The sequence below is a fragment of the Gossypium hirsutum genome, chromosome A12 (genome assembly GCF_007990345.1).
Source record: "Gossypium hirsutum isolate 1008001.06 chromosome A12, Gossypium_hirsutum_v2.1, whole genome shotgun sequence".
NCBI lineage: Eukaryota > Viridiplantae > Streptophyta > Magnoliopsida > Malvales > Malvaceae > Gossypium > Gossypium hirsutum.
In genome coordinates, this window is record NC_053435.1 from 107,782,988 (window position 1) to 107,797,375 (window position 14,388).

Genomic DNA, 14,388 nt, shown 5'->3' on the forward strand with positions numbered 1-14,388 from the left:
TAGGATTGAGAAAGTGAATTGAATACCCTATTAACTAGTCGGGCTGAGTCGGATATAGTTGGCATGCCATAGGATTGGAAGTGTTCAGAGATACTTCGACCTCGAGTCGATGAGACACTGGGTGTCACTATATTTCTTCGGATAGATTCGATGAGGTACTGGGTACCAACTTTACTTCGGCTAGGCCGATGAGACACTGGGTGTCAACTATTACTTCGAACTATCCGATGAGGCACTGGGTGCCATATTGGTGTGTTTGGTTGGATCCGTGTATCCGCCAAAGTCCGAGTTACGTTAATAGGGTGAAAAATTGAAATGTGAATTTGAGGCATTGAAACGAGAAAAATAAATTGAATTACGAATTGAAATTGGAATTGTGATAATAAGAGAAAAGTATGAAATGTATATTCATAAGTGATATAAATTTAAGTTTGAGAAAATACATTGATTTATGAATTAGTACATATGACATTAATTGTTAGGTATTTTAATATTTATGTTTTTACTATTGTTGATATAATTTGAATTATGATAATATCACTGAGTATATCCATACTCAGCGTACGGTTGTTTCCGTGCGCAGGTTAGTAGAAGTCAAGTGTCCCGGTTCAGCATCCAGAACATTCCCGACTCCAACACAAATTTGGTGATGTATATTTTTCTTTTGGGTAAAGGTGGCATGTACATAGGTGTTATATAGTCACTTGAATATGCATATTACTTTGGGTAGTGAAGGTTGAATTATAAGATTTAGATGGTTAAATGAAATGGTAAGAAAAGTATATGATATTTTGATACATGAACATTAAGTTGTTAAATGAATGAAGTTTTTAATCAATTTTGAATGATGCTATGATAGTTATTAAGTTGAAATTATGTTAATGATATAAATATTAGTTATATGAATGTGAAAAATTGGTGTTGGTTGTTTTAGTTTGAATTTGCAAAAGGTTTTAGGTAAAAATAAGCAGACCGAAATTTTTATAAAAAAAAATTCAGAATATTCGAACAAGTTCCGTTCTACTTTTAACACGTGCTTGAACTTTGAGAGTTCAAGATAGGGACTCAATTATTATATTATACCATAAAAGTTATATTAATTGTAAATTATTAGTAAGTTGTCTGATATGTCCGGTAATACCTCATAACCTCGTTCCGGTAACGGTTTGGGGTTAGGAGGTGTTACAGTATGTATATTTTTATTACACATATATATTATTATTACCATACAATTGTATTAATTTCATTTATTTATTTATTTAGTAATTATTATATTTTATACTTAAATATTAAGTATTTACTTTTATAATTATTTTATACTTATGTCATTATTTGGACAAATGTATTTCATTGTTATCATACACTTGTATTTACTTTTTACTATACAAGTGTTACTTATGACTTATTTTCTCATTTAATCCCTCAGCTTTTCTTTAATCTATAATTAAACTTTCACACTTTATTTAATTTAATCATTATACTTAATTAATCTTAATTCAAGTTAATTCACCTAACCAAAACCTAGTCAATCAAATTTGTTTTACAAAAATAATAACCCAAAAATACATGAAAACCGTGAATTTCAAATCGTTTCATTGACAACATCTTCAACCCTCATTCACTTATAAGGCTCTTGGCCTCCAGATGAACCGTTTCCAACCATCAAACCCATATCTGTCCATGAATGATTATTTTCGATTCTTATGCATCCAATAAAGCTACTAAATTAAACTAACTTACCCACTTAGATAAAATCACATATATATTTATTATTACAAGGTATGACAAATGGCAACTCTCTCAATTCACGATTCACGAGACATCAACAATTTAAATATTATATTAGATCCCACTATTAATTTTATTATACAATTTTTTAGTTTAATATAAAAATAAAAAATATTTATTTTCGGAATTAATATAAATAGTTTTTAAAAATAAAAAAATTTCTTAAAATCTATAATTGTTTTAAAATTAATTTTAAACTATCAAAAAATATTTTTTTTTCAATTTAAAAGGTTAAAACCTTAATAAAATTTTAAAAACCCCTTTAAAAAAATTAAAGCAGTTTTAAAGTTAAAACTGTTTAAAAATTATTTTAATTTGTCAATATTTTAAATTATGTTTAATTAAATATGTTTAGAATTATTAAATTGAATTAAATTTAAAAATGTATTTACTTAAAAAAAATTAAAAAAATTATATCTTTAATTATAATTAAGTTAAAAACATTTTAAAGAAAACATGTTTTACGACAAATCATTTAAAAAAACTTTAATTTGTTTTAAATTGTTTAAATTTATATAAAATTTTAAATTGTGTTTAAAAACTTATTACAATTTATTAATTAAAAAATGAATATTTTTGTAAGGAAAAATGTATAAAAAATTAAAACTATTAAGAGTTTGCAATCGAAAACATTTTCAAACCTTTTTAAAACTATTTATATTAATAAATATTTTTTCAATAAAAAAATTCTACAATTATTTTAAATTGAGAAGCTAAATAAAAGTATTTAAACATAAAAATTTCAGGAAAAAATGTTTTAAAATTTGAAAAAACTAATAATTATTTAAAAGCAATAATATAAATAAACAAAGAAGTTTGGAATAAATATAGAGAGAAAGAGAAGATAGCAAATTGAAAGGTTCCAATTTATTTAACACATAGATAATGCCAAGTATATATAAAGAGAGAAATAGTCACAAACATTACATAACCAAATTAAAAACAAACTGTAAACCCATGTCCAAGCTTCTTATTTAAACCAAAAAAAAAAACTAGATATTATAGGTAGGTCCGAAACTTTATATCTAAAGTTAACTGTTATATTGAAGCTTGAAGTAAATGATTCAGACAGCTGCAGCGATGGCTATCACTCAAACTCGTCGTTGAAGTTCAGCAAGGAATCCAGGAAATCCTCATCATCCTGCAGTCATATAGAATTTATTTTTATTTAAATGTAAACAGTATAAGCCATTATGAGATTGAGTGAAGATGATAACAACAATGATATACCTCATAGCTTGATGAATTAGCTCCAACTGGGGCACCATTGTTCGCATTGTTTGCCGAGTTATATACAGCCAGAGCTGGAGCAGGAGCAGGAGCTGGAGCAGGAGCGGGAGCGGGAGCGGGAGCAGGAGCTGGGGCAGTCATCACTTGGAGTACATTGCTGAGTGGGTGAGTGACAGTCACTTGTTCCCCTCCGGTTTGTTGCTATATTACATCACAAAAGATGATATAAATCAGTATGGTTTTAAGCGTGATCATATATATGTAACAAAACTAGAAATTGAAGTTTGCCTTATTAGTGATTGGGTTGGATTTATTGGAACGACCATCGCCTGCAGCAGGGTTGGGGTTGTTGATCAGCTCTTCAAGTTCACTTTGAACCTAGGCAAAAATCCTCTAACATTGTGAGGATTCATAAGGAAAAATGGTAGCATGCAAAATATGGAGTTAGTGGACGTACCTGTCCAATAGCTTCTTCACTCCAAGGATGGTTATCTTCATCGGACAAGGGATCGGGGAAATCGCAGTTGAGAAGTTCATCCAATGTCGGATAGATTTCCGGGAACAACGAAGGCAAGCAATAGTCGGAATTCTCAACACTCTGCTCACCAGCTTTCTCCTGTACCGATAACAAAAAAAAGAAAAAAAAAAAAGCCAACAATTTTGAGAAGAATATAATACTAATTCACTCAATTACTACAATAGAAATGTATTACCTCATTAGCTAACTTTTTCGACTCAAGCACAAGGTCTTGAAGTAAACCATCACCACCTCGTGGTTCACTGTCAAGATTAGGAACATTGTTCAGCAGCTGATCAGAATTAATTTCAGTCAATCTTGTATTGCCAGTTCCTAGTCCTTGAATCAATGTCGAATTGTCAACTGGTGGAATAGGAAACTCTCGCATAAAATCTAGACTATCTAAAGGTGTAGTCCTCATGGTTGGAACATTAATATTCTCATTGTGAGTTCGATTCATTGAGCCATAGTCACCTGTGGGACGGGTTTGATTCATTGAGCCATAGTCAACGGTGAGAGGGGGAGCCGACCCATTAAGGAGATGTTCATAAAACCTCATCCCACGATTGCTGTTAGCAGCATTGTTGGTGTAACCAGGATTCAGGGTAGGGTAAGAGCTGTTATTCAGACTAGGGTAAGAGCTGCTACTGCTTCCGAAGAGCCCATTACCCAATGTAGCACCCGAAGAGCTGCTATTGAGACTAGGGTGAGACCTGCTACTGCTTCCAAAGAGCCCATTAACTACTATAGAACCCGAAGAGCTGCTATTCAGACTAGGGTAAGAGCTGCTACTGCTTCCGAAGAGCCCATTACCCAATGTAGAACCCGAAGAATGAAAGCCAGCTGAGCCAAATCGGAACGGTGAAGACGAAGACTGACCAGCATTGTAAAAATCAGGCCTAGCTTGAACCTGGTTTGGGTACGTTAGCGATGAGTTTCCGCCATTCAACAAGCCACTAGAAAACCCACCCCCACCATTCACCGACGAACTAGATCCAATTCCAATTCCATTTCCATTTCCATATCCCAAGTGATTATTCAGATTGGGATTGTTCAACATGTTACCACTACCAGGGAAGAGTGGCTGGTTAGTTTGGTTGGACAATAAACGGGATTGTCCATAGCCAAGTGGCTGTTGAGCAGCGTTGCTACTCGAAGCACCAGGATGACCGTAAAACAAGGGTACGTTCCTAGTGGAACTGTGACCCATAAGGCTCTCATGCAAACCAGGATAAGATGCTAATACCCTCAATCGTTCCATGTGTTCCAATCGGGAATACTCTTGAGCAGTTTTCAACAACAAGGGATGACCGGCGGCGAAGTTCGACTTCAGGAACCTGTCGATTACGGCCTTGGATGCAAAGCAACCCCTCTCTGCTATACGCTTTAGGAAGATCCGGTACTTCTGCAACATTTACACGAGCCAATGGATGCATTAGGAATATATCAGAAAACATGATCTATAAAACAAATATGGAGAATAAAAAAAAAATTAAAGTAAAATATCTTTCTTGTTGGTTATTACCCAAACTGTTTTTTTTTTCTTTTATTTGCATGAAGAATTAATCTTTTATTTTTATTTTTACCTAGTTTTTCTTGCATTGCAATTAAGAATTTTATTTTATGCGGTTAATATAAAAGCACGAGTTAAAAAATAATTGTAAAAGAAAATTAATGATATTAAAAATAAATAACATAAAAATATGTGATATGATTATCATTGTATTTGTAAAAAGTTTACAAATATTTATAAAAATATAATACATAATATATTATAATTAAATAGAAATATTATTTTTATATGTTTATTTTTTTATTTTTAAAAAGAAATCATGTATAAAAATAATAAGATTTCGAGGAATTTAAAAAATATATCTGGAATTAGAAGAATGAATTTCTTCATTATTTTTGCTACCAAATAAGTAAATTCAATTTTATAAATTTTAAAAACCTGATTAAAAGAAAATCCTCCCTCTAAATCTCTGTTCAATTGACCTTTTTTATCACATTTTCCATTATTTCTTTTTAATTATCTAATGATATTTTAGAAAATTTTGTTAATACTATTAATACATAATTTTGGTACCTTTTTTTATCCTGAATCTCAAACCCTAAACTAATTTAGAGTTTGAGATTTAAGAATCTGGGTTCAAGATTTGGAGTTCAAGTAAAAAAATATCAAAATTATGTATTAATGACAAGAAAAAAATTACTAAAATGTCATTAAATAATTAAAAATTGACTATAAATAATGTGGTGAGAATGATCTATAAAATAATTTCTCCTAAAATTTATATATCAAAATAGGCTTAAATTTTATCATCTCACTTTTTCTATAATTTTTTTAGGGTATTGGAAAGTTAGTGATGAGATCTATGTTGATAATCTCAAAGTATTTATAAAATTTCGTTTTCTAGTTTTCCAAAAATTATAAAGTCACGAAAAATAGTAAATACATTCAAAATTTATTTTTTGGAAGGAAAAAATATATAAAATATAAAAAAAATTGAAACAAATGTAGGACTTGACAAAAAAGACTGGATACCATATATAAAAACAGCATTCATTAGTACAAGTGTAAGGTTAATTCATTAAAAACTGTGTTAATTTATCAAAAATGATAATAAGTAAATAATCAAAGCCAAAATCAAACCTGTAAATGACTAGCCACATTTTCCCTGGTTAAGCCTGTCGAATTCATACGCTCAAGGATCTTCTTTGGGACAGCTCCTGCTTGTGTTAAACATGAATAAGAAAATCACAATATATTAACAAAATCAACAAATTAACATAAATAATGACCAATATATATATGTACATACTTTCAAGGCCAATTTGGCGTAGGGCTTCCAAGAACTGGTTATGAAGTGTATTCGTCCAAACAATCTTAGGCTTCTTAGGTTTTTTTGGAGGTGGAGACTTCGATTCATCATCGTTATCATCCTTGTCCCTACCTTTGCCAGATGCACCTTTTCTTTTCGATCCATTTTTGGGATCGTTCTTTTCGTTATTCACCGATGACACCGACTTCGTGTTGCCACCGAGGGATAGTTTCCCGTCCGCTGGTGACGACGACGAAGATTCCCTGTCCATGTCCTCGATGAGCAAGGATTTACCTTTCTTAGCAGCAACAGCGTATTGCCATACGTTCTTTAACCCAATAGGGTCTACTGGTTTAACTATAAAGAATACAGCACCTCCTGCTAAGCTCTCTAGCATCACATTTTCATCGTCATCCGAGGACATTACTACATAACCAACAAGAACAACATTAGATATGTAATGAAATCATGAAAATAACGAAGAGATAAGATCTACTCACTGATGACAGGCAGTTTAAACTCTTTGTTGATTCGTTTTTGAAGCTCAATCCCATTCATTCCAGGCATATGGAGATCAGTGACCACTAGGTCAATACTTGGATTTGATCGAAGAACAGACAAAGCAGCTGCCGGTGTTTTAACACTCGTAACTGAGAACACACAGACAAGAAACAAGAAAAAATTAGTTCAAATCACGCACACACACATATATGTATGGATATATGTACGTATGTCTGTATGTACCTTCATATCGGAACTCTCTTAACATGGCAGAAACGATAGCCAATGAAGTAGAATCATCATCAACAACCAAGATAGTGATCTTCATAGCAGGAGAGTTGACACTTCTAGTAGAAACCATTTTTTTTCTTCTCTTGTTTGTTTTTTTGGAAGGCTTATAGTATGAGTATAAGAGCGACAATAGAACAGTTATATATACACTGAGTACCCCATAAAAGCAATCTGTGGCTTGATATTCGGTGTACACGTGGCAGTGACCTGGGTCTACAGCCAAACAAAAATTCGACAGTTACTTTTTACATTTTTTGGAACATGAAATTATGTATTTTTTTTGTGTGTGCATAGGGAGTTTGGAAATGAAAAAAAAAAAACCAGTGATGACAACAAATAGTGGAGTGAGCCCCCAGAAATTTCATACCAATTTATGGCCAAAATCCAGCTCAGAATCTAAATATAAATGAAATTTACCAAATATAAGACGTTCTTACTAGGCAATTTGTTGTGTGAATGCTTTGTGTTCAAACCCTCTTCTTATGGTTCAACATATTTTCCTTTTTTGGAGTGTTTATCCTATTAATTTATAATTATCGAGTTCCAACTTTATAAATAGATAATTCAAAAAATATATTTTTTATTAATTTAAATCATACACTTAAATTAAAAATGTTACAATTCTATCACTAAATATATGTAACATATAATCTCGATTTCTTTAATCCTTCTTATATATGCAAATTTTTAAAAAGAAATCAAGAAAATATATAAATCGTTTTACTAAATTATATAATAAGTGCATGTATTAATATTGGTAACATGTAAAATAACAGTATTTAACGATATATCTTATCTTAAATATTGTTGATGCGGAATACATTATCTTCTAATAATCTTGAATAATAGTATTTAACGATATTATTTTCAAATTCTTTAATCCTTTTTATATATGCATTTTTTACTAATTGTGTTACAAGTGTATCTTTTAATGTTGATAACATGCATAATAACAGTTTTCAACTGTATAACAATCGTATCTTATTGGTATTTAACGATATAACGATTTATCTTATGTTTAATATTGTCAACGTGGAACAGTACATTGCTTTGTTTTGACAATATCCAAAACAACGGTATTTAACGATATAATGGTAAATGATCATAACTCAACTATAAGATCATTGATGTTGAACTCATTACCTTTTTTAAAATTATCCAAAATGACGGCATTTAAGGATATAACAATCATTACTCAACTATAACATCATTAACGTGGAACACGTTTTTTTAAATATTACGAAATAACGACAATTAACTGTATAACGACCGTACATTATCTATAATATTTATTGATGTGAAATATGTTGCATTTTAACAAATTAGAATAATGATATTGAATGATATAATAATCATATTTCACATGTTATATTATTATCACGTAATGTTCCAAAATAACAATCGATACAACGATCGTACTTTATGTATAATTATTTTTGTCCTAGATCTAGTACCAAAGAAAGAATTAGTGTATTAGTTTCTATTTATAACTTTTTCTCAATCTTCAAGTCCGAAGAGAAAAGTATTTAATCGTGTTTGAACTTACACCTTTCTAATTTTGTTATAGTAGCAATATCAACTGAGTTAAAAGCTGAACTGACAATATATTAATTTTAAGTATTATACATGAACTCATTTACTATTATTTTTTAGATTATATTATTATTCATTGACAATTTTAAATATATATAAAAGAAAAAGAAAAGAAATTTACGATGTGACAGGGAGAAATTTTGATTTGGTACAAACTTTGATTTCGACTTAATTTTCGCTTTACTCAATATTAAATTTATTTTATTTTACTATTTATATAATTAATTTAAAATTAAAATTTATGTATATATAAATATATTAAATCATGTCTAGCTTTAGACCAAAAATCTCACACTAAAACCTTATAAATCGGACAATGAAACATTGGTTTAATGGTATGGTTGAGATTTTAAATATTTTGATATCTTAAATTCAAGTTTTGTCATATATAAATGTGTAGGTTCTCCGTCAAATATATTATAATTAATTAAATTCAAATTTTGTTTTTATATAAAATAAAATTTGAATTTAAACTGATTAAAATTAATTATATAAATTAATTAAAATTTTCATATAAATCCCAAAATTTAACACAACGAAACAACGATTGTTAAATTAAAAAAAGACATAAGAGATGGAAGGAAAATAAAAACTATGTTCTGTACCCACTGTTTGTAGTAAAACCATTTCCATATAATACTAATATCTAATTAATTAAGAGAGAAAATAAGTTTTAACTCAAAATGGAGCAAAAACGAAATGGCAATTTTGTCTTCTCCTAATTAATGATTTAAACTAATTAATTACAATAGGTTTTGTTTCCTTTTATATTTTTTGAGGAAATTAAGTCTTGTTTCAATGTCGTGTTGTTTCATCTGGTGAAATTGAGATGTGTTTGGCTACAATTTTTCTCTTTTCGTAGGTGAATATTTGGTTAAATTTCTTGTCAGGTCCCTACATTACTGGGCCTGGATAAAATTAGTCTTTATATTGTTAAAAAGAATCAAATAAGTCCAATTTGCAACAGAATTGACATTTATTGTATAAAAAATGACTTGAATTTTTTTAATTGTTGTTCAATTCCAAACAAAATATTTCACTTATAGAAAATTTAAAATATTAACTTTGTCAAACAACAAATGATTTTTTTATATAATAGTAATGTTATCCCTATTCCAATTTTACATTGTTTAATTCTTTTTAATAATATAGAGACTAAATTAATCCACTTAATAATAAAGGACTAATTTAATCATGTCCCTATAATAAAGGGACATCCCAAATCTTCTTTATGTTAGCAAGTCTCGAAATATTATACATAATTGAGAGATTTGTATAGATTATTGTACGGAGAGTTTAAACACTTAATTTGTTAAGTGAGGAACTTTATTTTACGATTTCTTTTTTTATAGTAAAAATGGTTGTATTGTAGTTTTACTTGTTGAATTCACGTGGGTGAATCTAATGGTGAGAGTATTAGGCTTTTTCGGTTTGTAAAAACTGAACTTCGATAATGGAAATATAGAATGATCACACAAAGCAATGAGAAAGAAAAATAAAACGCACACAAATTTTACATGGAAACCCTTTCAGGAAAAAAAATCATTGGCAGAGGGGAATAAAATTCACTAATGTTAAAATTCGAATGATACAAGAGAAGTTTCGATTACATCTATTTAAAGGTTGAAAAATCTTATTCTATTCAATGTCAAATAGAAAAGAGTAGTTATATACGGATTCTACTTGTGCAGTTAATATCAAATAGAAGAAAAGTAGTTCTATATGGATCTTATTTTGCCACTGCATTTTATTTCATTAACAATAATTTGGGTTACACAACTCTAATATAAAAGTGTAAAAGTAAGGAAATTGTCACAAATGTGTAATAGATTTAGATTAACTTGTTATATAAATGTTGAAAATGGTGAATATTTCTCATTGAGTTAGACTTTGCAGAACGTAGAGAAACTAAATTGCGTAAACAAACCTCATGTCTCTTGTTTTGGTTCTATTTTATCGTAGTGCTTGAAGGAGTGTCCACTCCCTTAACCACTCTTTTCAATCACATAGCTTTTATCTCAACAACTGCTTCAAATTTGTAACTACAAATTGTTACACAAAATAGCATTGTCTGAAAAAAAAAATCCAATAGAGGAGTAAGACAAACTTATAAAAACCACAACACTAGAATGTTAAAAAATTAATCAGAGATGCATTACTTTGATTAACAACTAGTAATTGTATCCTAGCCTTGCCACAATGAACTACGATTAACCAATTAAGCATTGCTAAAGGATCCTAGGATACCCTGCCGCAATAATGGTGCACGAAAAACAAAGTGTTAAATGACCAATCCTCTTCTTTCTTATCTTAAAGTCTAATCTCACGATTATCTTTATATATTGCCATTTTTTTATTATGTATTGAATTTTATATTTATTTATAATTTTTTGTATTTAAACTTTATTTAACTGGTTGGATAAGTTGAATTGATGACAAATTTTTTTTACCAATTTAAATTAATTAATTGAGTCTTTGGGTTGGGTTTGGTTTGGTTTTATATGGGTATTGAGTGTTTGGATATGGGTTTGGCATGAATATTTATTATTTAAAAAAGGTAAATATATTTCGGGTATTTGAGTTTGATTTCAATATACAAATTGATATTTATGTTTTGTTTTGCTCCATATTGGTACCTAATTTTGATTTCATCCACACATTTTAGCCCATATTTATAATTTTTTTAATATTGGTTTACTCGGTTTGGATATCCAAAATTAATTATTAATCGAGTAAACCCTAAATTTGATTAAGCTAACTGAATAAACCAAATTTATTTTCATTAAATTATTTTTTATTTTATTAATTCAATTCATCTAACTTTCTACTCACCTTATGGGTGATAACTAATGGTGTGTTTGATAAATCGAAAATTTAAATGCTGAAAAATTAATTTTTTATTTTTACTATTAAAATTTATAAGTGCTGAATTTATATTAAAAAATCGAGTGGTCAATTAATAAATACAAGTACTAAATTTAATTATGTTGTTTGATAAAACATTGATTTTTAAAATATAATTGACTTTTTAAATTTTAATCTTATTAATATAATATTTTATATGGTTTTGGATAGTTTTGGATGAAAGATAAATATATTAATTTGAATATTTTATTTTCAAAAAAATTATTTCAAAATTTTAATAAAATAAAATCAATTTAATATTTTCTATATCAAGTAAAAAAATTAAAATGATTATCAGACATATTTAAAACATTAAATAGTAAAAATTTTCATTTTTGAAAACGAATCAAATACCCCTAAATAAAAATTATGTTACAAATATAACTAAATTAATTTCAAAAACTAAATAACAAAAAACTTATTCATATAAAAAAACACTCTATATGGCGATAATTAGAGTTACTCATGGTTTAGGTCAGATTTGGCCAAAGCCCAATTCTAAAAATTTTTCAAGCTTGGTCCAAGCTCGACTTGGCCTGCCCGCAAACACATATTACTTTTTAAAAACAATAAAATATATTAGATTTATAATTATATATTTTTAATAATTAAATTTAAATAAAATATAAAGAAATTGTTTGAACCAAATTGGGCCCTGAACAAAACCCTTTATTTAAGCCCTGCCCAAATTGGACCAGAAGGGCCGCCCAGCCCATGGATAGCTAGGAATTTTAGTTTTAAATCTTATTGGAGGGAGGGAGAGGGTGCAGGTGGTGGTCCACACGGTGTAACGCGGCAATAAACTATAGTAGGAGGTTGGCTTCCACCGCCCAGGGACCACCGCCGCTTTGTATTTTAGGGATGAATAGCGGGGAAAGTGGCAGTTGAGGGAAGGTTTTAACTGTCAACCGTGTGTCGGAAATCGTGACGTCACTCTGAAAAGTTTCCTTTCACTGTGCCTTGTTTTCTTCCTTACGGAGATGTTGCTCATAAGCTTTTCATTGAAAAATCTTTCCTGTCTTTTCTATTTCATTGCCCATTCGTTTTTTCTTTTTTTAAATGTAATATTTATAATTCATAAAAATTATAAAATAAACATTTGAGAGATGAAAATAAGAAATTTGGCATTGAAAAGACCAAAATAAAAATTATAATTTTTTTTTTGAGAAATTTCATTTGAAAAGGATTAAAATGAAACCAAAATTTAATTGAAGAGATAAGATAAATCTTTATTAAGAAAAAGAGTTTATGAAAGTGACCAAAGAACGGTCGTGGAAGTAAGTCATTGAATTGGATTATACTGAAACTGTCCAACTGTGGCTGGGCTTTTGACTTGGACCAGAATCCATTCCCCAAAATACAGATTAATCCAGCTGCCAAAATCGCCACGTTTCCTTCTCTGATTGAACCACAACTTGTCTGAAAATTAGTACACTTGGCTAAGAAACCTAGTCTTATGTTTTGTCCCTCTAATCTCCATAACTCCACACCCTGGATTTTCCGTGTTTGCTTAATATCTAAATATCTTTCATTTCTAAATATATATAAATAAGACGCCCTTTCATAGTTGCTTGAAGTAGAAAAAGAAAGCTCATTTAGTTAATATTTTCCCTTGCATTTCCAAATTCGGAAGTTCATACAGCAAGTGATTTCCTAAAATACTTGGATCCTAAGTACGAATATCCTTTTCTTGAAATATACTCTTTTTAAGTCAAAAGCTTTGTTTAACTGAAACTTAAACTGATTACTGTTTGGGTTTTTTTTTTAAATGGATTTTGTAGTTCAAGATTATGATATGGTTGATTCTGGGTCGGTTTCTGAAAGTGGAACTGATCGTCCGGTGAATTTTTCCGATGAATATGTGATGTTAGCTTCGAGTTATCCAAAGAGGCGAGCTGGGAGGAAGAAGTTCCGGGAGACTCGACACCCGGTGTACCGTGGAGTTCGCCGGAGGAATCCCGGGAAGTGGGTTTCTGAAGTGAGGGAGCCTAATAAGAAGTCGAGGATTTGGCTTGGAACTTTCCCGACGGCGGATATGGCGGCGCGTGCTCACGACGTGGCAGCTATAGCACTGAGAGGGAAGTCAGCTTGTTTGAACTTCGCTGACTCAGCTTGGAATCTTCCGGTCCCGGCTTCTTCCGACCCAAAGGATATTCAAAAGACGGCGGCGGAGGTGGCGGAGACTTTCAGAACGGCTGAGTGTTCGTGCGGGAATTCTAGAAACGATTCAAAGAGAAGTGAAAACACGGAGATGGAGAAAGGGTTTTATTTGGACGAAGAAGCGTTGTTTGGGACACAAAGATTTTGGGCAAATATGGCTGCCGGTATGATGATGTCACCTCCTCGTTCCGGTCATGACGGAGGATGGGAAGAACATGAAGTAGATGATTATGTACCTTTATGGAGTTATTCTATTTAAAAGTAATTTTTTCAGACATTTTCAAGCATTCATTGGAATTTTTAGTTCGTAGAAATCGCCACCGGCAATTGCCCTTTATGTTTTGTACGTACAACGGTTTTTTTGGATTGTACGGGTAGTGTTGTAAGTAAAAAGATTAATGTGTATATATACGATGTATATATACGTCATAACTTCTCCAAACAATAAATTTATAGCTTCATATCTATTATATTCAAAGTTTGGTAAGTATTTGTTCCAATAATAAGAATTATTAAGGAGGTTTTTATATTAAAAATTAGATTAAGATGTAAATTAATTATTTTATAAAAAAAATTTATCTA

At 30.2% G+C, this 14,388-nt stretch overlaps 2 protein-coding genes across 3 annotated transcripts; one reads left to right on the forward strand and one right to left on the reverse strand.

Moving 5' to 3' along the window:
• Positions 1 to 2,640: 2,640 nt before the first annotated feature.
• LOC121211217 (putative two-component response regulator ARR21) lies at positions 2,641 to 7,240 on the reverse strand. The gene is made up of 9 exons (XM_041083772.1): positions 7,102 to 7,240; positions 6,858 to 7,007; positions 6,358 to 6,783; positions 6,189 to 6,265; positions 3,732 to 4,940; positions 3,476 to 3,634; positions 3,307 to 3,396; positions 3,019 to 3,219; positions 2,641 to 2,929 (listed from the first exon to the last, which is right to left on the reverse strand). The coding sequence occupies exons 1-9, from the start codon at positions 7,217 to 7,219 to the stop codon at positions 2,876 to 2,878; spliced, it is 2,484 nt and encodes an 827-aa protein (XP_040939706.1). The 5' UTR covers positions 7,220 to 7,240; the 3' UTR covers positions 2,641 to 2,875.
• Positions 7,241 to 13,048: 5,808 nt separating this feature from the next.
• Positions 13,049 to 14,271, forward strand: LOC121211218 (dehydration-responsive element-binding protein 1D). Of its 2 annotated transcripts, XM_041083774.1 has the most exons (2): positions 13,049 to 13,319; positions 13,428 to 14,271. In XM_041083774.1, exon 2 carries the CDS (start codon positions 13,442 to 13,444, stop codon positions 14,063 to 14,065), a length of 624 nt encoding a protein of 207 aa, XP_040939708.1. In that variant the 5' UTR covers positions 13,049 to 13,319; positions 13,428 to 13,441; the 3' UTR covers positions 14,066 to 14,271. The 2 variants fall into 2 exon arrangements, with proteins under 2 accessions (XP_040939708.1, XP_040939707.1); XM_041083773.1 differs by having other exon boundaries at positions 13,160 to 14,271.
• The last annotated feature ends 117 nt before the right edge of the window (positions 14,272 to 14,388 follow it).

Bases quoted from the DNA above. Each gene is read 5' to 3' on its own strand.
- LOC121211217 (XM_041083772.1), bottom strand. From the start codon at position 7,219: ATGGTTTCTACTAGAAGTGTCAACTCTCCTGCTATGAAGATCACTATC. The intron at 4,941-6,188 runs GTTTGATTTTGG...TAAATGTTGCAG, and splicing joins ATGTGGCTAGTCATTTACAG to AAGTACCGGATCTTCCTAAA. The intron at 3,397-3,475 runs GTACGTCCACTA...ATTTTTGCCTAG, and splicing joins GTGAAGAAGCTATTGGACAG to GTTCAAAGTGAACTTGAAGA.
- LOC121211218 (XM_041083773.1), top strand. From the start codon at position 13,415: ATGGATTTTGTAGTTCAAGATTATGATATGGTTGATTCTGGGTCGGTT.